This window comes from Phalacrocorax aristotelis, chromosome 2 (genome assembly GCF_949628215.1).
Source record: "Phalacrocorax aristotelis chromosome 2, bGulAri2.1, whole genome shotgun sequence".
Taxonomy (NCBI): domain Eukaryota; kingdom Metazoa; phylum Chordata; class Aves; order Suliformes; family Phalacrocoracidae; genus Phalacrocorax; species Phalacrocorax aristotelis.
Window position 1 is genome coordinate 168,008,544 of NC_134277.1, and position 23,705 is coordinate 168,032,248.

General features: G+C 61.6%; 1 protein-coding gene across 4 annotated transcripts in view; it reads right to left on the bottom strand.

Annotated features, from left to right (window-relative positions):
- The window catches only part of MROH1 (maestro heat like repeat family member 1), a 56,453-nt gene that overhangs the window by 32,158 nt on the left and 590 nt on the right, over positions 1 to 23,705 (bottom strand). For 2 of the 4 annotated variants that reach the window (XM_075086018.1, XM_075086016.1), the window contains exons 2-20: positions 22,878 to 23,268; positions 20,958 to 21,103; positions 20,442 to 20,573; positions 19,763 to 19,925; positions 18,831 to 18,929; positions 13,372 to 13,523; positions 12,686 to 12,826; positions 11,880 to 11,972; positions 10,599 to 10,677; positions 9,065 to 9,178; positions 8,637 to 8,710; positions 7,812 to 7,931; positions 6,705 to 6,812; positions 5,527 to 5,671; positions 5,346 to 5,386; positions 4,610 to 4,751; positions 4,226 to 4,278; positions 3,441 to 3,548; positions 2,422 to 2,541 (exon numbers count right to left, since the gene is read on the bottom strand). In XM_075086018.1, the coding sequence (XP_074942119.1) occupies positions 2,422 to 2,541; positions 3,441 to 3,548; positions 4,226 to 4,278; positions 4,610 to 4,751; positions 5,346 to 5,386; positions 5,527 to 5,671; positions 6,705 to 6,812; positions 7,812 to 7,931; positions 8,637 to 8,710; positions 9,065 to 9,178; positions 10,599 to 10,677; positions 11,880 to 11,972; positions 12,686 to 12,826; positions 13,372 to 13,523; positions 18,831 to 18,929; positions 19,763 to 19,925; positions 20,442 to 20,573; positions 20,958 to 21,103; positions 22,878 to 22,899 (2,052 nt within the window). In that variant the 5' untranslated portion in view covers positions 22,900 to 23,268. Of the gene's footprint in view, positions 1 to 2,421; positions 2,542 to 3,440; positions 3,549 to 4,225; positions 4,279 to 4,609; positions 4,752 to 5,345; positions 5,387 to 5,526; positions 5,672 to 6,704; positions 6,816 to 7,811; positions 7,932 to 8,636; positions 8,711 to 9,064; positions 9,179 to 10,598; positions 10,678 to 11,879; positions 11,973 to 12,685; positions 12,827 to 13,371; positions 13,524 to 18,830; positions 18,930 to 19,762; positions 19,926 to 20,441; positions 20,574 to 20,957; positions 21,104 to 22,877; positions 23,269 to 23,705 lie in introns of all 4 variants that reach the window. The other 2 variants (XM_075086017.1, XM_075086015.1) reach the window with 1 other exon arrangement.

Here is a 23,705-nt window from a genome sequence, read left to right on the forward strand (position 1 = left end):
AACCATGCCCTGAAGTGCCACATCTACACGGTGTTTGAACACCCCCAGGGACGGTGACTCCCCCACCTCTCTGGGCAGCCTGTGCCAGGCCTTGACAACCCTTTTGGTGAAGAAACTGTGCCCAATACCCAACCCAAACCTCACCTGACGCAGCTTGAGGCTGTTCCCTCTCATCCTATCGCATGTTACTGGGAGAAGAGACCGACCCCCCCTTACTCCAGCCCCTCTCAGGCAGCTGCAGAGAGCGAGAAGGGCTCCCCTCAGCCCCCTCTTCTCCAGGCTAAACCCCCCCAGCCCCCTCAGCCGCTCCCCAGCACACTTGTGCTCCAGACCCTGCCCCAGCCCCGCTGCCCTTCTCTGGACACGCTCCAGCCCCTCAAGGGCCTTCTTGTCCCGAGGGGCCCAAACCTGAGCCCAGCATTCGAGGTGGGGCCTCCCCAGGGCCGAGCACAGGGGCCCCATCCCTGCCCGGCTCCTGCTGGCCACACCAGCGCTGACACAAGCCCGGGGGCTGGTGGCCAGGCTAAGATGCCCCTGCTCATGGCAGTGCGTTGGACTAGATGACCTTTAGAGGTCCCTCCCAAGCCGAGGCATTCGAGCACAAGCTGAGCAAGTGAGCCAGAGGTCGCCCAGGAAAGGCGCAGCAGCATCCCCAGCTGCTCCGGCGACGGCAGCAGCAAGTCTGTGGCATTCTGGTGGGTGCGAGGCTCGGTGGAGCGCGGCACAGGAACACAGAGACGTCACCGACCATCCTGGCGCAGCCAAGAGCTGCTGGAGCCCAGAGAAACGTCTCACCAGCTGGAGATGCTCTGGGGAGCAGGGGGAGACACCGCCGCAGCCCCCAGGGTGACACGAGCTCGGCGGGCTGCAGCCCAGAGGAGTGGGACGGGTGAGTCCCCTCCCTGCTGCAGGGACGGGACGGGGAGACACCGAGGGAGCGAGAGCGCACACCGGAGACACGAGCTACGCTGCAGAAGACGGGAACATTTTGTGATTCAGCCACGCTAGTTTAAGAGTCGGCTGCCAAAGCGGGGCGCTGAGCCCATGTGGCCCCGTGGCAAGCCAGGACAGGCAGCCAAGCCAGGGGAAAACTCCTGGGTTTTTTTTTTTCCTTTGGCTCTGGCTTAACTCCCCAAACCTGTGGGGCCACACAAGCCCAGCCCAAGGACAAAGCAGAAGTCAAAAAGCCCCACCTGGCAGCCGGCAGAGGCTCGCTGGGCTGTCACACCCGCGGAGCCAGGACAGCGGTGACAGCTCTGCCCATGAGATGGCACCTGGCAGTGACGGAGCCCAAGCAGCTCCAAACACATCCCGGGCTGTCACAGCACCTCCATCCCCGGAACCTGCAGAGACCCTTGCTGGGGCTGTACCCCACGGATCAGCACGGGATGGGGAGGGATGGGGTGAGAGCAGCCCTGCGGAGAAGGACGTGGGGACACGGGGGGTGACAAACCCGACACGAGCCGGCAACATGCGCTCACGGCCCAGAAAGCCGAGCATCTCCTGGGCTGGATCCCCAGCAGCGGGGCCAGCAGGGCGAGGGAGGGGATTCTCCCCCTCTGCTCCGCTCTGGGGAGACCCCCCCGGAGCCCTGCGTCCAGCTCTGGGGTCCCCAGCACAGCACAGACACGGGCCTGTTGGAGGGGTCCGGAGGAGGGACACGGAAATGGTGCGAGGGCTGGAACCCCTCTGGTGGGGAGAGAGGCTGGGAGAGTTGGGGTTGCTCAGCCTGGGGAAGAGAAGGCTGCGGGGAGACCTTATTGCAGCCTTTCAGTGCTTAAAATAAGAAAGATGGGGCCAGACTTTTTAGCAGGGCCTGCAGCGACAGGCCAAGGGGCAACAGGTTTAGACTGAAAGAGGGTAGGGTTAGACTGGACGTAAGCAAGAAATGTTTTACCCTGAGGGTGGTGAGACACAGGCCCAGGTTGCCCAGAGGGGTGGTCGACGCCCCATCCCTGGGGACATCCCAGGCCAGGCTGGACGGGGCTCTGAGCGACCTGATCTAGTGGAAGATGCCCCTGCTCGTGGCAGGGGTCTGGACTAGGTGATCTCTCAAGATCCCTTGCAACCCACTCAACGATTTCCATGAGGAAGGAGCTCTGCCAGCACGCTCAGGGCTGGGGAACAGCAACCCCGTCCCAGTCTCCACCTCACGCTACTCGAGGCAGTGTCCCAAGGCCCCCCCCCTGCATCTCACCCAGCTTCAGAGCCCTCTTGCTGTTGGGTTGCCGCAGGTGGGCTCGCCTCACTTTTCTGGGCTCATTCACCCACATGCTGCAATCTACCCTAAAAGCCATTCTCCAAGAGGTACAAGCCCAGGCCAGGCATGGCGGGACCAGAAAAAGAGAGGTCAGCATGGTGCTACTGCTCTCCTAGTCCGTCAGGATGACCCTTGGGATGTTTGGCACAACTCCTCCTCACCTCCCTTTCTGCCTTCTCATGGTATCTGGCTGTTTCCAGGAGCTCCTGGAGCTGCTTTTGCACGAGGTCTTTGCTGGTGCACGCCCCAAGCGTCGTCCCGATGCATTTATACAGGAAGTTCTGGAAGAGCAAGAGGAACGTTACCACCCCGTGAAACCCTGCCAAGCCCTCGGAGGCAGGCTGAGCTCGGTCACGCACAGATTACTCCCTGCAGCACGCTGGAGGCCGTGCCCTCAAGCAAAGGTGCCGGATAGAGCCTGGCCATAAGCAGCCAGGACACGGGGAGCACCGGGACAGAAATCCCACCGCAGGCCGAGGCGCTCTCAGCTAAGCCTGATCAGAATCCGCCACTAACCCCAGAAGGGCACCGAGTCAGCCGCGTTCACCGGAGCCAGGAACAGGTATAACGAAACCCTTGTCCCTGCCCAGCGAGAAACAGAGTCATTGTGACAGAAGGAGCACGAAGACAGGTTTTCCAGCGCTGCCTCCACAGCCCCTGGTGACCAGCCAAGCCGGGCTCAGCTCCAACTGCTCCTACATCCCTGCAGAAACGCCGAGGGCTTCAGCAGCCACCGGCACATGGCAGACCGCTCCCCTCCTGACCCACCGCAGCAAGACCCCCCCTGCCCTCTGCCCTCGCAGGCCAGGGGTCACAACCTCACCGCCCACCCCTGCACCGGTGGAAATGGCTTATTTGGTTCCTTCCCTCTACAGCAGAGAGCTCTGTCCCTCGCCTCTCCCTCGGTGTAACGACAGGCCGTTCAGGGCAGTCGTAACGCAGGCTGCAGACCCCACGCGTTGGGTCCGGCGCAGGCAGAGCCAGCCACTCGGCCACGGACTGACCAGCATTTAATTTTCGAGCCTCACTAACCCTCCTGCTATTTCTTCTTCCCTCCTCACACCCCTTTCCCAGCACCGCGCTGTCAGCAGAACGACGCTTCCAGAAAGCCCCCGCTAAGGCGCCGCGGCAGGACGGGCGCCGCCGGCCCATCGGTCCCCCCGCTGCCCCACACGATCACCTTCTCCAGCGGGAAGCCGTTGTAGCTGTTCAGCTGCCCGCACATCTCCGTCACAAAATGGCAAATCCACGCGTTGTCAGAAACGGCCGACAGCGTCTCCTGGAGGAACTGCGGGAGGAAGAGCCGTCAGCCTCGCAGCAACCCTGCTCCTGGCTAAGCGAGGAGCCGGGAGGGGCGAGAGCGGCGCGATAAATCAATCACGGGGGGCTGGCGGCAGGCGTACCCAGAGCCCCGTCTGCACCGAGCGGGCACGCGCCCCCCGGGTCGCAGCCTGCCCACGCCGGAGCGGCTCCTGCCAGCGCGCAGCCGTTCCCCCCACTCCAGAAATGTGCCCTTTCCCTCAGGGTCACGTCTCTTCCAAGATAAGCTGCACCCAGAGCAACACTGCCATCATCAGAGGAGCAGGACGAGCCCTCTCCAGTTTTAATTGCTTCTCCGTGCCCTATTTTAAGGCTCTCCGATTAAGTGGGGAGACACTCCTGGGACTGCTGTTCTCTGACCCACCAGCAAGCCCGAAAGCTCATCTTTAACTTTCCCTGCAGTCGCCCTCTGCGCTGACCCGCATCTCTGCTTCCAAAGCCACGAGACCCGGCAGCGCGATGACGAGGGACCATCCCTGCCACTGCGGTCAGGGTGGGCGAGGGCAAACACCCGCCTCTGCACACCCAGCCCGTGCTGCTGTCCTGCACGCGAGGCCCTGGCGAGCCCAGCCGAGGGGAGCTCTGGAGCCGGTCGCTGCTCGCCCTCCCGCCGCCCCGTTGCCTCCCCAGCACAGGGACCCTTACCAGCAGCAGCTTCTCTTCCCACTCCTTCTGGCACAGGGAATTCTCCGTGTTCTCTAGGAGAAAGCACATTTTTTACACTGGTTTCTCATCCTCACTGTACATCACGCAGCTCTTCGAACACTGCGCGTCCCGTACCTGACACGGCGGGGCTAACCGCGTGAGACACAAGACCCTGGGAGGAATTAGTGGCACCAGGGTGATTTAAAGTCCTTATTAAAATAGGAAATGGCACTTCAGAAAGCTTCAACCTTCCGAGGGTCATCAGGCACGTGGGCAGCACCTCACCCCATTCTTGGAGACCCCCAAGCGTCCGGGCACACCCAGCCCAGTCTGGAGAAGGTGATTCCGGCAGAAAGTTCCTCCCGAGCAGAAGCCCCTTCCTACCTTCTATGTGCTCCACCAAGAGAGGCACCTTCTTGCTCCAGAGCTGGTCCAGCGCGGGGTGGACGCTGTAATGCAGCACGTTGAGCAGCCGCAGGGCAGCCGCCCCCCGGCAGTCTCCTACGTACGGCTGCGAAGACACAACCTGAAAGTTTGGGGACAGAATAAAGGGCGTTAGCGAGGAGGAAGACATTTCCAGCTTGCAAGAAAACGTGAAGCAAAGCCCAGGAATGTAATATTGGGAAGCGATTGATCTCCACACCTCAAGAGAACTACAGCTCCCTCCTACAACTGGTGGCAGAGAAGTGCTGTCAGGAGAGCCTCTCCTGGGCTCGCCCCTGGGCGAGGAGGAGCAAAGCCCAGCCTCGCCAGGGCTGGGGAACAGGTCCTCAACGCCCCGTAAGAACGGCGGGCGCTCTGCACTGCAGCACCCCCCACTCAGGCGGCTCTAAGAGGGAGGCTGAGCCGTCACAACCTGGACGGAGACGCTCCCGGGCGCGGAGGGGACGGGGGTGCGCCCAGCCCGGGAGGCGCACAGCGGTTGTGGATACGGGCAACCTCCGCCTGGAGCAGCGGGGTGAAACGGGGCACTCGCCCTGCCTGTTTGCCGGGGCAGGCTCGGCACAGCGCAGCACAAGCTGCCCCTCCTCTTATCCGTCTGGGACAGGGGAAGGAGGGCGCTTCCCTTGGATGCGCCGGCAAGCAGAGCAAGGAAGAGCTCTGCCTCCACGCCACTCACCAGCAGTCTCGTCATCAGAGCGTAGGGCGAAGGAAGATTTGCTACAAACAGAAGGGGGGAAAAAAAAAGCGTAAGAGCACGTCCCACCGAGCGCCCACAAAGCTGGCCAGCAACTGCCAGGCTTGCAGACGAACCCCAAGCTCACGCACCCCCGCCCCGGCCGGGGGAGGCTGGCACTGACCATTCAGGTCGTAACAGATAAGGGATGCGTTTTCTCCCTCCTCTTGCTTCTTCATGGCCAAATACATGAGGCTTTTGCAGAGCGGGGTCAGGGCGTTGGTGAACTGTATCGGGGTCACAAACTCCAGGAGGTACGGCCACAGGACCTGCCGGGAGAGGGGGAGCACGGCACTCACCCTGCCTGCTGGCGCAGGGCGCCCGGCAAGGGCCTGGCTGCGGGATGGAGACCCTGGGACAGAGCCTGGGACCGAGAGGGAGAGGAGGGGGAGATGCCAGGTCAAAGGCCTTTTGCTGACGGGGAAGATCCCTCAGTCCCCTTAGGCAGTGCTGTTGGGCAGGGAGGGAAGGGTCTCTGTGCCTGTGCTCTATTCCAGCAGCTCTAGCCCCTGGGTGTTCCCTTTTATCGAATCACAGGATGGTTTGAGTTGGAAGAGACCTTTAGAGGTCATCCAGTCCAACCCCCTGCCATGAGCAGGGGCATCTTCCACCAGATCAGGTCGCTCAGAGCCCCGTCCAGCCTGGCCTGGGATGTCCCCAGGGACAGGGCATCAACCACCCCTCAGGGCAACCTGGGCCTGTGTCTCACCACCCTCAGGGTAAAACATTTCTTGCTTAGATCTAGTCTCAGTCTCCCACCCTTTAGTCTAAACCTGTTGCCCCTTGGCCTGTCGCTGCAGGCCCTGCTAAAAAGTCTGGCCCCATCTTTCTTATACTTATTTTAAGTACTGGAAGGCCACAAGAAGGTCTCCCCGCAGCCTCCTCTTCCCCAGGCTGAGCAACCCCAACTCTCCCAGCCTCTCTCCCCACCAGAGGGGTTCCAGCCCTCGCACCATTTCCGTGTCCCTCCTCCAGACCCCTCCAACAGGTCCGTGTCTGTGCTGTGCTGGGGACCCCAGAGCTGGACGCAGGGCTCCGGGGGCGTCTCCCCAGAGCGGAGCAGAGGGGGAGAATCCCCTCCCTCGCCCTGCTCTCAGAAGGATGGAATCGGTGGCAGTAGCTCTTACAAGGGTTGGGAGCGGAGACGACCCATCCCGCCGGGCACACGGGGCACCCTGCGCGTCGCAGGGGCGGCGTGGGCTGTGCTGAGGGCAGCGTGGGACCCCAGCGCACGGTGCACGGATGGCGGCTCTGGGGCCAGCACCGACTGCCCCAGGGGCGGAGGTGACTGTGCAGGCTCACCTTGTTCATCCTGTCAACAGTCGTGCTAAGGAGAAAGAGCGTATTGACACTGATGCTCTGGACGCTGTCACTGGTGAGGTCATCGGCGTCCAGTGGCTGCTTTTTGGGCTGCTGGAGAAGAGGGAAAGCGCAGGTCAGTGGGGATGCTGCGGCAGCGCCGGGAGCAGCTCTGGGCAACTCCCTTAGCAAACATGCTTCCCAAGCTGTTGAGACAGCACCCTGGCAAACAGCATCCTGGAACAGAACCGAAAGCCTCGTGGTTCGTGGCCCATCTCCAGCATGTGCTCCAGCTCTACCCAGGGAGCGTGGAGGGGCTGCAGAGCTCCTGCAGCCCAAACCATCGGCCCTGCTCCTCTTCGAGAGGGAAAGGGGTGATCCCAGCCCCATGGTGCTTTCAGTCGTGCCCATGTCTCTGCAGCTCGGCCAGACAAGTGGGGCTGGAGGCAGCCAAGCCCCCACATAAGGCAGCTATCCCCCACCGAGAGGGCACCAGCCTGGCTAGGTGGGGTGTGCAGAGCCAGCAGGAGGTGGGGGTCCTGGCAGCGCAGCCCCCCGAGGGCTGGCTGGTGTCCCTCAGATGCAGGCACAGCTGTTCCAACAGCATCTCTCCTGCTCCTGAGGTTTGCCCCTGCTCCCCCTTGCTCCGGGGGCAGGAACCACAACACGCCATCAGGGGAAAGATGGGGAGGAAGCTGCAGTGGTGCTGCAGGAGGGCTGGGGCGGTGGGGACGGCAAGGGGGACATCCTGAGCGTCTGAGGTGGGCAGCCTGCACAGGGACACGACTGTGGGGGTATAGTTGGTTCGGATGCTTTGGTCCCAGAGCAAGGCCTGCCCTGGGGAGGGTTCAGAGTCGAGAGGCTGCAGGCAAAGCGAGGCAAAGCATGCAGGCTTCTGCCAGCTGCGCCGCTCCGCTGAGGACAGCGGTGGCCAGAGGCTGGATGGGAGAGCTCTGCACCCGCAGAGCCGCGCACTGGGCTGCCTCCACCACGGCTCTGCCGACATCGGCGCTGCGGGGAGCCAGAGGTGTGCACAGCTAGGACGGGGACTTGCCCAGTCCTACCTGGGTGCCCTTCCTTAGGAGTTTTGCCCCACCTGGACATGCTTACCGCATCCGAGGGAAGGGCGCACTGGCGGACGAGGAACTCCATCATCGCCTCCCCGCCGGGCTGCTCCAGGTAGCCATGGTGAGCCATGGCGCTGATCACCTGCACCACAGCCCGCTTCACCTGCGTGGGCACAGCAGCGGCACCATCGGTGCGGGGCGGAGGGGAGAAGCTGCGAGCAGGGGGGGCTTCTGCCTGCCGCAGGCTCCTCCTCACAGCTGTCCTTCGCCTCCTCCTCCTCCTCGGTAGCGGGGAATGTTATTACAGGTCTTACATACAGCCCTTCAACTGGGTTTGGGCTCTGCCAGCAGCGGCACCGCACAGGACAGCGGGGTCTGCTGCCGCTGCTCGCCTCCGCGGGGCTGTCCGGAGGGGAGCGGGCAGGAGCCCACGGCCACGCCACCCGCTGCGGTTACGTCTGGCACAGCGAGGTTTGTGTTTTGCAAGCGGGACGCACCCTGCGACCGCGTGAGCTGAGTCACCGGCAGCCTGGTGCCCCTGGCAGCGCCATGCGCTTTCGGTACGGGCAGCGCTCCAGGCAGGGCCACACTTCGCAGCGGCCATACTCCCTGCTAGGCAGGGCTGCCCGCGCTCGGACGTGCTCTTTGCAGAGGGCACAGACAGAAATCGAGTCCCCAGGTGCTCCCCCATTACCGGGAGGGTGCCTTCTTTGGCAGAACGGCCAAAACCCCAGCCAGGAGGGAGATGAGCTATGGGAGGAGGCGAAGGACAGCCGGCTGGCAGAGGGAGGGGGCACAGCTGTGCAGGGCCCCAGAAATAACCCCCCACCCCTGAAGTACCCCCCACAAGAGCAGAAGCTCAGCTTACCTTATTATTGCTGTCTTGCAGAGTAAGTTTCATAGACGAAATAATAAAGGGCTTTTTAATTTCCATTTGTGAGGCTGGAAAAAATAGAAGAGACAGACTCTGAAGCTCAGTGATGCTCCTGAGCTGCCGAGGACAGAGCTGCTGATCCTGAACATCCCCCCTTCCCCAACAGGAAGGGCTTTGTCCCTCACCCCCTTCCCAGCTGGCCAAGCTGCCAGACTGGGTTCCTTCTCCCCTGACCCTGCAGCCAAGGATGGGCTCGTCTCCTCATCCCGCTCATTCCAGGTCCCAGCAGGGGAACGAGGGGACTCGTGGAAAGGGATGCATCAGAGGAAGGAGAAAGCCTGCGTGGAGCCCCTCCACGCCTTCCTCCTTCGAGACCCCGACAGGGACCACGGCCAGCCAGGTGGCAGCTGCCCCGTACTCACGGGCGCTGTTGATGATCTGCCTCATGATGAGGAGCGTCCCCACGCGGGTCCTCTCGTTGCTGCTCTCCAGCTTCGGGAGGAGGAAGGCCAGCACGCGGTCAGGGAACGAGCAGGCTGTGGGAGCCAAACCAACCGTCACACGGACGCGCATCGCCCCGGGGACGGCACACGGCGCAAGAGGTTCGGGATGCAGGCGCCACGTGCCCTACACAGGCGCACCCTGCCCCGTATATCCCCAACGCGCGACCGGGGGCCGCTACGCACCGCAGGGCTTTGCCTGCTGCGTCAGACCGCGTGGAGCTCGGGAAGCACCGCTCCTCCTCTCCCGGCTGTGCGGGGCAGGCAGGTCCCCGGGGAAGCAGCCTGCTGCTGTGCCACCCCACGAGCCAGGCTAACCGGCCCGTCCTTCTCTTTGCACCCAGACCTGAGCTTTTCTCAGGCGCTTTCAGCAGATTTCCTGCCCTCTCTAAGGAGCTGAAGGAGTTTAAATTATACCTTCCAACAAGTGCTGCCCCGTCTGTCAAAACATTTTGATTGTTAAAAATAAAACCAGTCTATGGATGCTGAAATTGGAGCAACACTCGTGGGCATTCGAGAAGCATGTCTGGGGAGGGATGGGCTGCTCCGAGGCAGGGTAGCCTGAAGATTGCTCAGGCAGAGGCAGCTCGGCTGCAGGTTTGCCTTCGCAAAGGCTAGCAAGAAAGGGACATCACCCAACCGTGACTCAGCAGCAGCTTGTCACACCGCTGCTCTTTTTCTGGCAATTGCCCAGAAAATGCCACAGCCATTCGTTGGGGAGAGCCAAAATTAGGGGAGACCAGGCTCCGGGCAGAGCTCCACGTGCAGGCTGGGAGCACATAAGGTGTAGGTCAGCCCACACCACCTGCTCAGTCCGGCCGCAGGGGACCCTGCTGTGCTCTGAACGCCTGCAGTAACCCGGGATAACAACTGCATTAGCTGTACACGAGACACAGCAACAAGGAGTACGGATGAGCAGGGTACCCCCAAAGTCAAGCTACATCTACTGCCCCTGACCGCAGGCACGGCACGCTGCACAGCCCGGCTCCTGGAGAGGTCTCGGCGGGCTGGTGCAGCTCAAAAGGCTCTGAAGAAGCCTCTGAAACCAAGCGAGGCGCCTTTGGGAAGGTCCCTGGAAGGGGATGACCAGGCCTGCGCCAGCAGTGAGCTCCAGGCGAGCGGAGCTGGCCCCATGCTCTTCCTCAAAGAGCTCCAGCGAGAGATGCTCTCCCCGCGCACCAGCCTTTAGGGACGCACAAAGCTGTGCAAGCCTGAAGCCACAGGCTAGAGCCAGGACAGAAACCCCCACCCTCCATCTCCCCACATGGCTGAGAGGTGTCCGAGATATCCCCCAAGCCCAGCTGAGGCCAGGGGGAACGAACCCCTCCATTCACCACGTGCAAGTCCTTGGAGAGGACCACGGAACACCGGGAAAACCCCGAGCCGCGGCGCAGCACGCCCACCCCTCTCCAAGGCTCGGCGGGCTTCGGGACAGCCACGCCACGTCGGGCCTTACCCAGGACGGTGAAGCAGCGAAGAACCTCAGTGTGATTTTTAACGGTCAGGGGGACAGACGGATCTGCAGGAGCACAAATCTGTCGGAGAAATAGCCGCGGTCAGGGACGGTCCCCGCAGTGGGCGCCGGCAGGATGCAGACCCAGCCCTGGAGAGGCAGAGCCGTGCTCGGCACAGGCGCGGCGCGGAGATTCGGCACGGGCAAAGCCCCGGGCCGGTGGGTGACAGCATCCCACCACACGGGTGTCCAGAGCGGTGTTTTCTGCCCGAGCAGGGCTCTGTGCTCACAGAGGGTAAGTCATCTCAGGGAGCCCACCTGAGATCGAGGCGCCTGCTCAGGAGCTGCAGGCTCCTCTGTCATTTAAACATGCCCAACCACCCAGCCAGGACCGCTGACCACCTCCTCCAGAACCTCTTCCAAAGGAGTCAACCTTTCTGGGTGCTATCAAAGTAATTCAGGCTCTTAATTCAATTTACGTTGCAGCAAGGACGACGTGCACCCGCTCGCTCTGCTCTGCCAAAAAGACACGTCGGTCTGTGGCTGAGCCAGAGCTGCTGCGGGAGGCCGGCCTCATCCCGCGGCCCCAGACCCTCTGCAGCCATGAGCAGCTTTTGCCTGTCGAAGGCCGTCATCAAGAAGCAGCTCCTACAAACGCAACTTGTATTTGCTTGTTTACTCTGGTAAAGCGTGTATTTTAAAGGACAGCCTCTCTGCTGGTCAGAGTCAGTGAAGTTATCAAAAAAAAAAAAAAAGAAAAAGAAAAAGGTTCAGACCTGTTTTCAGCCTGGGAGCATGATTTTAAGAGTTTAATAATATAACAGACCCCGCAGCCCTGGGGCTGAGGAGGAGCCCGGGCTCGGCAGCCTGAGGAGGGCTTCTGCACGGTCACTGCTCCGTGGCAAATCAATGCCATCTTTTATTCTCAAAGAGCAAATTTTTTAAAAGGGCCATTGATTTTGAGGTGTTTGTTTTCAATCTGCTGCGTAACTGTGCGGCCAGGGCCGCTCCCACTTCAGACAACTCGACTGTGCGTGTGACTCCTTGGATCTATCAGCCACCAGAGCCCGAGAGCGGGCAACGCCGCTGGCGAGCAGAGAAGCCGAGAGCCTCAGAGGGGCACGACCAGGGGGCAGAAAAGCCGAGCAGGCTGCACGCCCCGACAGCGGGCTGATCCAGGGGAAGCCTCGAGCCCTGCGGACTGAGCTCATGGCCAGGCTCCAGCGTCACACCTCACGCAACGCCCACCCTCCCGAGGGCGGCCGCTCTCCGCCCAGCCCCTACCTGGGGGTGCAGGGTGCCCAGGAGAGAGTCCAGCTGCACATCAAGGCTGCGGCTGCCGATGTTGACAGAAGCTTCCAGGATCTGGCAGAGGCTCTGCTCAGCAAGAGACCGGGTTGGAGTTAGCATCAGGAAAACGCTTGGGCTCCGGAGGACATAGGACCGTGACCCCTGTGCTATGCCAGCCCAAGGGGAGGGACTGCAGGCAAGAGCAGGGATCATGAACCCTTCTTCCATAACCCGTCTTCGCTTGGGCGAAGACAGCTGCCTCTTCCCCCAGTGCCGTGGCAGGAGGCCACGAAGAGGCACGCCGGCGACCGCGAGCCTCGGCTGGCTGCACGGTGAGAACCAGGGACACGACCCAGTGCCCGGAGACGGCAGCGGAGACGGGCTGCAGCCCGCTCCACCCTCCCAGATCACCGTCACAGCCACCTGAGGCTTGGGCTCAGCAACGAGAGGGTTCACGATGCAGAGAGAGGGGGTCTCGCACGGAAAAGGTGGTGGCAGCCCAGCCAGCCCTCCAGCTGGGGGGAGGCGTGGCATGAGCTTGCCATCGGTAAGGTAAGGACTGGGACCACTTTGCTGCTGCCGCTTTCCCATGCGGCCGCACGCCGCTCTCTGGGACAGGCAGAGCCGCTGCTCCGCGTCCCTCCTGCGTTCACGGACGGCTGTCGGCGCCGCTGAATCACAGCCCAGCCTGTGGCAGCGGGCAGAGGTACGCTGCCCACCCTACGCCCCAGCAAGGCCCCCAGTCAATGGGGCTGGGGACAGGTCCTCGGCCAGCGACACCAGCACTCAGAGCCGCTCACCTTGGATATGTAGAAGGCCTCCGTGTGCTTCTTGTAGAGGGCGAGGATGCCTGGAATCAGCTTAGGGAGCTGCTCCTCCAGCTTTTCACTGGGCATCAGGTAACTCATAGGTCCCATAGCCTCCACCACAGCCAGTCTCAGCTGCACGGAGAGATTGTGCGTCGAAAGCATGTCCCAGACCCCGGCCGGCCGGGCCTGCCACAGCATCGCTCCATGGCTATGGAGCTGCTCTTCCTGATGCTTCCAGCAGGCTCTGAGCAGAGGCAGGGACAGCATTTCGCCTGGCTTTGCCAGTCTGAGTGCAAGGGGTGCTCAGCAGAGAAGGGGGACGCCTAAGTACGTCACCCCTGCCTACAGAGGGCAAAACCTGGCTGGCCATCTCCCAGCCGTGCCGTATGCCCAGGCTGCCCCCCCAAAGGGCTGCAGAAGCACCCCATGCTCTGCTTTCCAGCAACGAGAAGCAAGCGACCCGTTCTGCACGTTACGTATGGGACACGAGGACAGGAGGAACCGAGCAGAGCCGGAGGGCACGGCGGGAAAAGCATCCAGCCCAAAGTCAGAGCTTGCTCTTCTGGGGGCCACGTCCTTATGAAAGGGCACAGCTGAGATGCTGCAAGGCCGACGTCAGAGTAACAGCCCCCCGCCCCGCACCCAGAGAGGTCCCACCATGCCCCCCGTCCCCCCACCTTGGCTTCCCGGTGCTGCAGCCAGCTGTTGAAGAGCACTTCGTACGCACTGAAGATCTCGTTTGAGAAGGTGTCCTTCCTAACCGTCGGGTCCGGGGCCTTGTCCAAGTTCGCCAAGTACTCCTGGATGCTCTCGCTGAAGTGCTGCAGCGCTACCAGACAGATCGTGCAATTAGATTTTTCCACACATACAAGAGAATGTTTGTTTTAGCCCCTCCAGAAAGCAGATGGTTGACGTGCTGTTTCACTGGGCAGCATCTCGAGGGATAGCAGATGCACCACGACTCTCCCTGGCAGGTTGAGAGACTTTCCGAGGGGTGCCCTGGCTACGAGGGATCCTGGCAGGCAGCCACACCAGAGATACACGCTGCTTTGCGCTTCCTGGGCCAGGGTTGACACAACCAACTCCAGAGAACCAGCCCCGCTGACCCACAAGAGCCTGGATTTGCCACACGGGTTATTTCTACGCATCCGCTCGCAGCCAGGGCGGCCAAGAATTACAGCCTCGCAGCCGCAGGCAAGCCAGCACGCCGCACCTCAGCGAGTTCGCCCGGTCCCTGGGCCAGCAAGCGCCGCGTGTGAGCACGTCTTATTTTCCCTCTTGCGAACGGGACCGGTGACGAGAGCACGTTTGCATAAAGGCACGTGTCCTGGCTCAGACGCAAGGCTCAGCTGGAGACCGCGGACTGCAGGGGATCCCTGCCTCCCATCCCCTCCGCCGACGAAGCCTTTGCCATGGCTTTATGGGGTTCCCCAAGGCTTTAGAGTTCCTGGGGCAGCCGAGGGATCACCTACCACCAGGAGCAGGTCTCAGCTGGCAGCCCCTGAGGGCTGCAAACACTCCTCTGGATTTATTTTTGGAGCTACCCAATAGTGGAACGCACCGAAAAGGCCCCCAGCTTCAGGAGCTCCGGTGCGGGACGTGGCTCCAGACGCTCGGCACGAATGTCCCCGGGCTGAGCCCCGCGCTGCTGCTGGACACGGACACGGCAGGCTGCCGGTGCTCCGGGCAGGTCTGCCCAAGCAGCGTCCCCGCACCGGCCTTTCACAGGCAGTCCCGGGAAGCGCTGCCCGCTGCAAGCCCTGCCCGGCTGCCCCGTCCGACCTCCAGCCCCAGCGCACCCGTCTGTCCGTCCCTCTGCTCCCTCCAGCCCCGTCCCGGGACCCGCAGGCACCGGAGCGCACACGCACGGACCCTGATTTCCCTCCAGGCGCTGCCGGGGGCACGCACATGCTCCCTTCCTTAACCCATTAATGCTCAGCGAGGCTCTCCTAGCCTTCTCGCCCTCCGCTAGCCATTTCTCAACGAAGGAAGCAGGCTGGGGCTTGCAGAGCCGGTGTCGTGCTGCTGACCCGGCCAGGCCCAGAGCCCCGGCTGCCGGCATCACCGGTCACCGGAGCGGGAGCTGTGAGTTGAGGCTGAGGCAAGGGGGGAGGAGAAGGATCACAGCCTGCCCAAGGTGGAGGCACCCCCGGAGCTCAGCGGGTCCAAACCCCGGCTTGAGCAGGGCTGCCGGGAACAGCCTGTCCAGGCTGAGCTCATCAGCCCCTTACAGCTAGAAAAGGACGGCTCCTGCGGACGGTCCTAGAGCAGCACCATGGGGAAGGGGCCGCTGCACCCATGGGACACCCGTGGGACTGAGCCATCCCTCCCCGGGCACGGCAGCCCCGCTCCTGCCAGAAAGTCAGGCTCAGTGGAAGCTTGCTCAGCTCCTCCAGGGAGGAAGACCTCGCAAGCCACATCCTGCACCACTGGGGTGAAGAGCCCCGCGATGCCCTGGCACCCTGGGCAGGAGGTTTCCCACAGTAAGATTGTGGCAGAAGATGGAAGACAGAAGGAAACGAGCAGCTGGCCCCACATCGCAGCAAGATGTGATGGGGGAGCACAGTGCTTCTGGCACAACAACCGCCCGGCACCCACGCTATCAGCTGGGACTCAGGAGCCCGGTCGTGCCCGATTCCTCATGCCCACGGGACCCCACACCAGTGGGATGGAGAGGCTGACACGGCCCCCGACGATGCGAGATGACGCGAGGGCACGCCAGCTCTCCAGGCCCCCGCACAAGCTCGATGCACCCACATTATCACACCCAGAGAGGAAGCAGGGTCCCGCAGGAGGAGGAAGAGGGGGGGGGGGCTCCCGAGAAGAGCCGTGCCCACCCCACGATGCCGCCCTGCGAGGCTGACGCAGCAGGGGTTGCACAGCCTCCGCTCCCTCCTCGCCTACAGCAGATGTTTATTTTCAGCCCGGCAGGATCAGAGACGCTGAGTCACTCCGTGCCCTCGTACCGAAGCCAGATCATTGCAATCACATGCCTCCTCACCCTCGCCGCGACCCAGCCGGCAGCCCGCGAGAAAGCAGCGCTGCAAGCAGCGTCCCGCTGGCTGGAAGGGACCGCTGCCATCCTTAATGGGGGGCCAGAAACCCCCCAACCTGCTCCCCACGGCTCAGGCAGATGGGGAGGGTGCGGAGGGGACACAGGGATGATGGGCCACCGGCGGAAGGGTCCGATGCTGCACAGTGGAGCTTCTGCTGCGGAGAAACCACCCATGGCAGGGAGGGTCTGGCTGCTCTTTGGGCAGAAACTGGGAATTCCCATCGAATTGCCCACTCAGAGGGGCCAGGAAGGGCCCCCAGCTCACCCCCGTCTCACCCAGCACCTTTCTGGAGCGGGGAGCAAAGTCTACAGCCCATCTTCATCCCCAGGCTGGAGTCAGAACACCCTTGCTTAGGTTACATCCTCCTAAAGTTTCTGTGACAAGTTTGGCTTGATAAAAGTAAACATATCTAGCCAAAAACATCACCTAAAAGTCCTCCCCCAGCTTAAAGCTGGGCAGATGTGAGGGCAACGGGCAGTGCTAGCCTGGCTTTACTTTTTTTCCTGTTTATTTTTTTTAAAAAAAAAAGCTTGTAGCCAGGCGCCAGGGCAATAGCTACCCCAGCCAGCACGGTTTTAGGACACATCTGGGAAGCTCATTCCCTTCCCTACAGTGGGGCCACCAAGGGGAGCATCACTCCCAGGTCAGAAAGCGGTACCTTGCTGACTCCTCCGGAGCGGTAAAACCAGGCTCACGTCCCCAAATCTGCCCCCCATTCAGCCCAGATCGAGCCCTGTGTACCTATCCACCAGTCCGGTCCCTCCTTGTCCCTGTCCCTCAGCACCGGGCCTGCCCGGCACAGCAAAACCACCCCAAAAAGACCCGCCGCCATCGCACGGTCATGCTGACTCCAGAGTTACCCCACCTGCCTTTCAGTTATTGAAAACTTTGGCAAAAAAAATTACACAGAAGCCGCACGGAGCCAGAAATCCAGCACGCTGGCAGGGGACGTCTTCCCAGTCCTGCCGGCGGCTGAACCCCGCCGGCAGCAGGCAGCCCGATATCCGCACCGCAGCCTCCTGGTGCCGTCGGGAGGGCCCGGCCAGGCACGTCCACCCGTGCCCCAGCCCTCGGCCCGGGTGTCCGCACGCTCCGCGGTCAGCGGTGGCCAGGAGTGGTCGCGAGGGGGTGACCGTGGGCACACGGGGGGTTTGGGATCAGGCAGGGTCTGCTCCAGACACGCACGGGGCTGCTTAAAGATGCTCATCCTTCCGCGGCCCCCAGCGCCGGCAGCGCTCGGGAGACTCCGTGTGCTTTAGGACATGAGTTGAGAGGTCGCAAATACTCCGCAAGAGCAACAAACTGACCGTGCCTCAGCAGCAGCAGCTGCTTCGGAGGGAACACGCGCGGAGCCGGGACGTCACGTTTCTCAGGACCGAGCAGGGAGAGCGGGGAGCAGAAAGGTGAAAGAAGCAATTGCTGGAAGCGACGAAGGAGAAAGAGCTGCTGGTGGCAGAAGGCTGCTCCAGAAAGAGCCACCCAAACCTCAGAACCGAGTTTTACCAGCCCCATGGGCCATGCGCCGGTCCACCCCATGGTGCCCGAGCAGAAGGATCCCTTCTCCGCAGGGCCAGGCACCGCTGATAAGGCGTCTCGGAGAGGAACAGCAGCAGACCTCCCGTCTACGAACACGCAGCCTGCTCTGCGATCGCCTGCAGCCAGCCTGAACTACCTGGGCTGCCAACACCAACAACCCCCGTGGCCAAACCTGCCCACGGGCTTGGCTGTGTTTGGCTGAAGGAGGACGCTCGCGCTCACGGTGATCGCCTGACCTTGGCGCTGGCTCTCTGAGAACGCGCCTGCAGAGAAACAGCTTGAGAGCTGCACGTTCCTGCTTTGAGCTCTCGTAACAGAACGCGAGTTCTTCAGGTCGAAGCAGCCCTTCCTGTCCGACAGCGTAAAACTGTTACTGGGCTGCAGCAGACCCCAGTAACGAGTTCAGACACAAACCTCCTCGCTTCCAGGAGAAAGAGATACTGCTGAAGGTAGTCCCACACCACCCCTGCGGTTTACAGGGCTGCTCGGGAGGCTCCCGCTCACCCTATTGCCTCCTCGATGCACAGAACCACACCAGATTCCCAGGCCTTGGGTGTAAGTATCAGCAAGAGATAAGAGCAACCGCCCCAGCAGCGTGCTCCGGCAGCTCCCGCGGTATTTATCAGAGCCCGTGAACCCGCACTCCCCCAAGCAGCCTTTTATTTTTGCCCAGCTCTGGAAAGTAAACCACAAATCCTGAGAATCCTCGGCTGGATATTAAGGCTGTCATGTCGCCCCGGCTTCCTGCCGTACGGGACGTGGATGCCACCGCCCCGCGCTCGGGAGAGCCCCGTGTTCGGGAGAACAAACACAGAGCAACTCGGGCCAGGAGCCACACCAGGACGCGCCAGCGTGCCCAGGTGAAGGGATCAGCTCTGGCGAGAGACCGAGGGACAGCTGAGCAGGCTGTCTGTTGGCTGTGTAAGCGCTGGTACTTCTGCATCAAACCCCGCTGCACAAGCGGTTGCTTTTGGCCAGCGCAGGGCTGGAGGAGGGCGTCACGAGAAGGGAGCCCCGTGACATCCTGCCCGCCCACCAGAAGCACCACATCCTGAAATCGGCTCACGGGAATGATAGAAGTGGCTCGGATGAGAGCTGGCCTGGCACCAGCGCTGCATCCCGGCCTCCTCATGATTCCTATCGGGGCTAACGCTGGTCAAGGTGCCAGGTTCATGGTCTTAATAAAGGGACAGCCTGGTTTATAGGAGGGTCTCAAGTAGCACATCCCACTGGGGCGGTCACCTCGACCTGAGTCGGGACAGCTCTGGAGTATCCCCGTCCTCTTTGCCAGAGAAGAAAGCGAAGGGCAGCAGTACTAGGCTATGAGATGGGAGGGACAGGGATCAGCTAGGAGACGGAGAGGGACTTCTGCTGGATCCCAGTGACCTCGAGCCAGCCAGGTCCCTGCTCCCAGATGTTCAGGGAAGGCCCATCCAAGCCAGCTCTCCAGCCCCAGCCCCTCCTTTCCCAGGGAAAGGAAAAAGTCTCCCACAACGCACCTAGAAAGTCGCTGCAGCCTCAGAAGAACCAGAAAAAAAACTTACCGTAGCAGAAGACAGACTTCATGTGGTCCTGTTTGGCCATTCCCAGCATGGGCAGCATCGTCCCGAGGATGGAGTTGAGAAAAGGCACCATTCCAAACACTGGGAAGAAAAGCAGGAGAGGCTTGCTCGCGGCAAACACCCAAGTGCCCCACAGCCTACGCGGACGCAGAGCCAGCGCGGGCACCCGGAGAAACCCGTCTCGCCGCAGCCCGGCGATCGCCACCAGCCGGGAGCCCGATTTCACCACGCAAGCGACGCCGACAGCCCCGGGTGGGAGCCGGCCAGCCCGTGGTGCGGTCAGCCCTAGCACAGCAGCAGCTCACTCCTCCCAGCCCTTGGAGTTCACTACCCTTTCTCAGAGTCGGTTTGCTGCAGGCTACGTCCAACTCGCCGCTGGCACCATCGGATCTCTCCGCAGCAAGACTTCTTTTCTGAAGTCCCAGCCTAGAATTACCATATTTAAACCCGGTCTTTCTGGGATGGCTGGAAACAAGAGCCCAGCAGGGAATTCCCTAAGACAAGGGCCAGGCAGCTCCGATTCCTGCTGCTTTTAAGCAGCAAACACTTTAAAGAGATTCAGCTGAGCAGTGAAACCCACTTTTACAGGGACTCAGCTCCTCTGTGCTCTGGGAATGGCCAGGTACCCGGCGGGTACCACTGCCAGCGCTCCGTCTTGCCACGCTGCTGTTTACTCCTTTTTCAGCACGTTTCATCACTGAGTTATTTTGCAGAGCAGTTGTTTAGCAGCACCAAGGCTAAGCCGTAAGATCCCGAGAGGTTTGCTCTGAAGCGTGCTGGCTGGCCCGGCACGCGCGACGCCGGGGAGGTGCCCCACGGCAGCGCTAGTCGGGTACAGCGTGAGCTACAACGCCTGAAGCACACAACGCTCCCGCGGCCCTTTCCGGCGCAGGGGCGGCAGGTCGCCAACTCACCGTTCGACACAGAGAGGTTTGCAAACGTCTGCATGACGAAGTAGTGCGGCAGGATCCCCGGCTGAAACTTGGTGAGCACCTCCTCCATCACCTTGTTGATGAAGCGCTGCCCCACCGCAACAAGGACGTTGCTCGCGGCTTGCTGCCAGTCCCGGATCACCTCCTGGCGCGGACGGAGGAAACCACGTCAGAACAGACGCTGCCCCAGACACGCAGCCTCCCCAGGAGATTGCTTCTGCTTCGCTAAAATGCCACGCGTCGCGCCCGGCTCCAAACGCCGTGAGGAATCACACCGGGTGGGCTAAACAACAGGCCTAAGATTCAGATGCGATCTTTTTCCTGGGCGGACCTGGACCTGCAGCCCCTCCAGGCACTGCTCCTTCCTGCCCTAATACCCACCTGCCTGTCCAGGTCCTTCTCAGCACCCCAGTTCTATTTAGCTGTGCACACATGCTGCGCTGGAAGAAAACCGTCAGCCAAACCGTCCCCGCCTCTTCCCAGAGAGAGGAACGCAGCCCGTCCCCTCCTCCCTCCACCACCCCAAGTCCAGAAGCCGGTGTGCAATCGGCCCTTCCCTTCCACGAAAGGGGTCCCAGTAACTGCGACCGCTGGGGCAGCCCCAGACCCACAGCATTTACTGCGACCAGGGGCAGAAAGAGCCGGAGCTTTCAGGTCATACCTTTGACTTGGTCATTTCATTAGACGCCAGGAAGATAACAACCTTCGCCGTGCTTTTGTCCAAGAGGGCAATGCTGTTCTTCACCACCGTTTCCATCGCCTTCAGGATGATCACACGGTGAGGGTAGGCCAGCTGAAAAGGGAGGGAAGAAAGCGGCCGGTCAGCCAAGCCGACCACAAACCCTGCATGCCGCAGAGCTGCGAGACACCCGGCAAGGGACCGGCCAGCACTGCCACCACGCAGCCTGCGCAGGAAGAGGCAATGACTCGGACAACACTAAAAACTCAATGATTTTTACTCCGTTTCTCATCCATGACAGCATATTCTAGCCGTTTCTTCACCCGCACAACTCCAGCGCCTTGGACCACACTTCTCAGCCAGCTGGTCCACCGCTCTCCCAGCCCCAATCCTCCCCGGTACCTCCCTTGCTCGCTGACACAGCCAATATCCCCAAGCTGCCAGGAAGGATTTCTCATCCTGCTGGCACTCCCAGGACCGAGCAGAGCAGACCCCCACCTTGTCATGCTGCCGGAGGTACTCATCGCAGGAGTTGAGGATCTCCTCCGGCTCGGACTCCCCCAGGTAGCACAAGGCATTATAGATCTGCTCCTGGACTAGCGGGTCCTTATCTGTTGTGGCATCCATCAACGTCGTAGCAAGCCCTGAGCAAGACAGGCAAGTTGCAAAGATTCTGTATTCTCTGAATGTCTCCTGGACTAACGAGAGCAGCAACGGAAGAGCCTCTGTGCCTTCTCACCCCTCCTTCCATGAGCCACGTCCGCAGCTAAATTAAGCTTCACCAGCCCTTCTGTTTCCCACTCAGTGAGCACCTCCCAAAACCATCTCTTCTGGGCTCACCTCCCAGATACATCACCTTTAACATGATGGCACTCCCCACGCGGCCCTTCCCGATCCCCCCCAGGGCTCATTCACCCTCATCCCCCAAGCCGTGCTGGACGCTTCCCAGGTGTTTTTACTGCAGACCCTACAGATACGGCTCAGCACCACGTCAGCCTCTGGGCCAAGGTGAACTTGGCTCTAAGGTTTCTCGCTGGAGCGGGGAGGAGGAGGGGTTTATTACACTGGAGGTTTTAGACCAGGGCTGGGCAGCAGCACCAAGGGCCGGGAGCTGCGGTACAGCCGGGCACCGGCACCCTCCGAGGTGCCTGGGGAACCCGCACAGGGCTGACATGTGGGACCTACCACAGGCACATCCTTGTGGGTCAGGGGCTGGAGGAGCCCCGTGGCCCTCGTGGTTGTGCTGCTGAATCCCACCACCGGGTCAGGCTCCACAGGGGTGAGCGGATGTCGCCAGTTAGGAGCTAATACGCAGCAAAGTCCTCCCTGGTATTCCCATCCCTCCGGCCACGCAAACCAGCTGCCGCTTGGGAACAGCCCCGGGAGCACGGGCAATGACGGCGGCTCTTATCCCGGCCACGGGGCACCGACAGCAACGTGCCGTCCCCAGGCACGACGCCCTCGGCTGCCTGAGATTGCGGGGTCCCGTTAAAAACGCTGCCCCGACGCGGCAGCGGGCAGAGGGACGGAGCCCAGCCAGGTCCTGCCGGCAGCGAGCCGCTGCTGCGGCCCAGAGCTGCGCCCTCGCACCCATCAGCCAGTGACTCTGCTCCGAGAGCCTAATTGTTATTGCGGAGCAGCGTATTTCTCATTAGGGCCTTTGTCGTAATAAGGTTAATTAGTTTCGGAGCAGGCCGCGCAGTCCCACCCCATGGCTCACACCCAGCCCACGGAAGAAAGATGCCCCACTTTGGGGGTTTTCATTTTCCAAGGCAGGGGACTGTGGAGACGTTTGCCACGCTGTCACGTTAAAGCCAACGTGACCCGGTGCTGCTGCTGACGGTAATCCCTGCTCCCACCCCAAGCCATCCCTTCCCCGTGGCTTAGTTAAACCAGAAAATTCTTTATTGCCTTAAAAAAAAAAAAAAAAAGGCTCATTTCAAAGCTAGCTGGGATCAGTTTAGGGAACATACAAGGGTTTATACCAGTTTAAACATTTAGAGACTATTTAAGCTTATGCAATTTGCAGCAGAGACAAGGCCCGAGATTAATTTCTAGGGCAGGGAATTACTGTGCACAGAGAACGGCTCCCTCCTCCCGTCCCCGACCACTACGTCTCTCCAGATGCTGCGGAGAGCTACAGCAGCCCAGGCCCGGCAGCTTCGACGTCGGCTCCACCGCAGAGGGCCTGCCGAGGCAGAGCCGAGCTCCCCCAGGGCACTGGCAAGGCAATTCAGCCTTGTTAGCGAGAGAGACTTCCCGCCCGGCTCCGGAAGCAGCGCAGAAAAGCTGTGCTGGAGCCGGGCACAACGAGCAGCCCGAGGCGAAGGGGGGCTGCGGCCAGAGGGAAGGAGGCTCCCGCGGCAGGGCCGGCGCCCTGAAGCCCCTCGCCCGCTCCCACCGCACTCCCATACTCACGTTTTATCCGTGACTCCGTCATGCTCCGCGTTTTCAGCTTCCCCACCAGCAGAAGGCAGTTGGCAGCTTCCTCGGTCTCAAACCCGGGGATCCCTGGGGAACCTATTTTTACACGCTACCTTTACTTCCACGGAGAATACTCTTTGGGGTTCTGGCGCGGGTCAGAAAGCCAACGTCGGGCGCAGCGAGGCGGAGGAGATGCTCTACGGCAGCCACGAGGAAGGCGAAACGCCCGTTGCTCGCAGGCAGACACCGCCCTGCCCCAGCTCTGGTTCCGAGAGGCCGGCAGGCAGCAGGCACCGCGCTTCCATCGGTCCCCAGGACCGTCCCTAGAGAGGTCGGAGCCGGAGGGAGAGCATGGCGGGTTCCGCGCCGCGTCTTCCTTCGTGACCTGCGAACGAGACGATGTTTTTCACATTAGCAGGACAGACTTAAAAGCGAAACTACCCCACACCAACTCCTCTTCTGGTATTGGGAGGAATTCGTAGCTGCAGCCCCTCGCGTTGGTGAGACGGCGAGCCTGAGGCGGGTGCCTGGTCAGCCAGCCCCTGCGTGCTGCCGGAGAAGCCGAGGCCACGCTCCGAATATTTATCCCCCAAAAACAGGTAGAAGAGCGAGGGAGCGAAGCTTCCAGCGCCTGGCAAGGCCGGGAGCCCCGCCGCCGGGGCAGGGCTGGGCTCAGCTGCTTTAACCGACCCCCGCCAGGCCAGGCACGGACATGTTTTCCCTAAAATAAGATTTGAGGGACGACGTTCCAGGCCTCCCTGGCTGCCTCAAGCCCGGCACTGCCCACCAAGCCTCCTCCACCCCGGGCAGGCCGGACAGCCG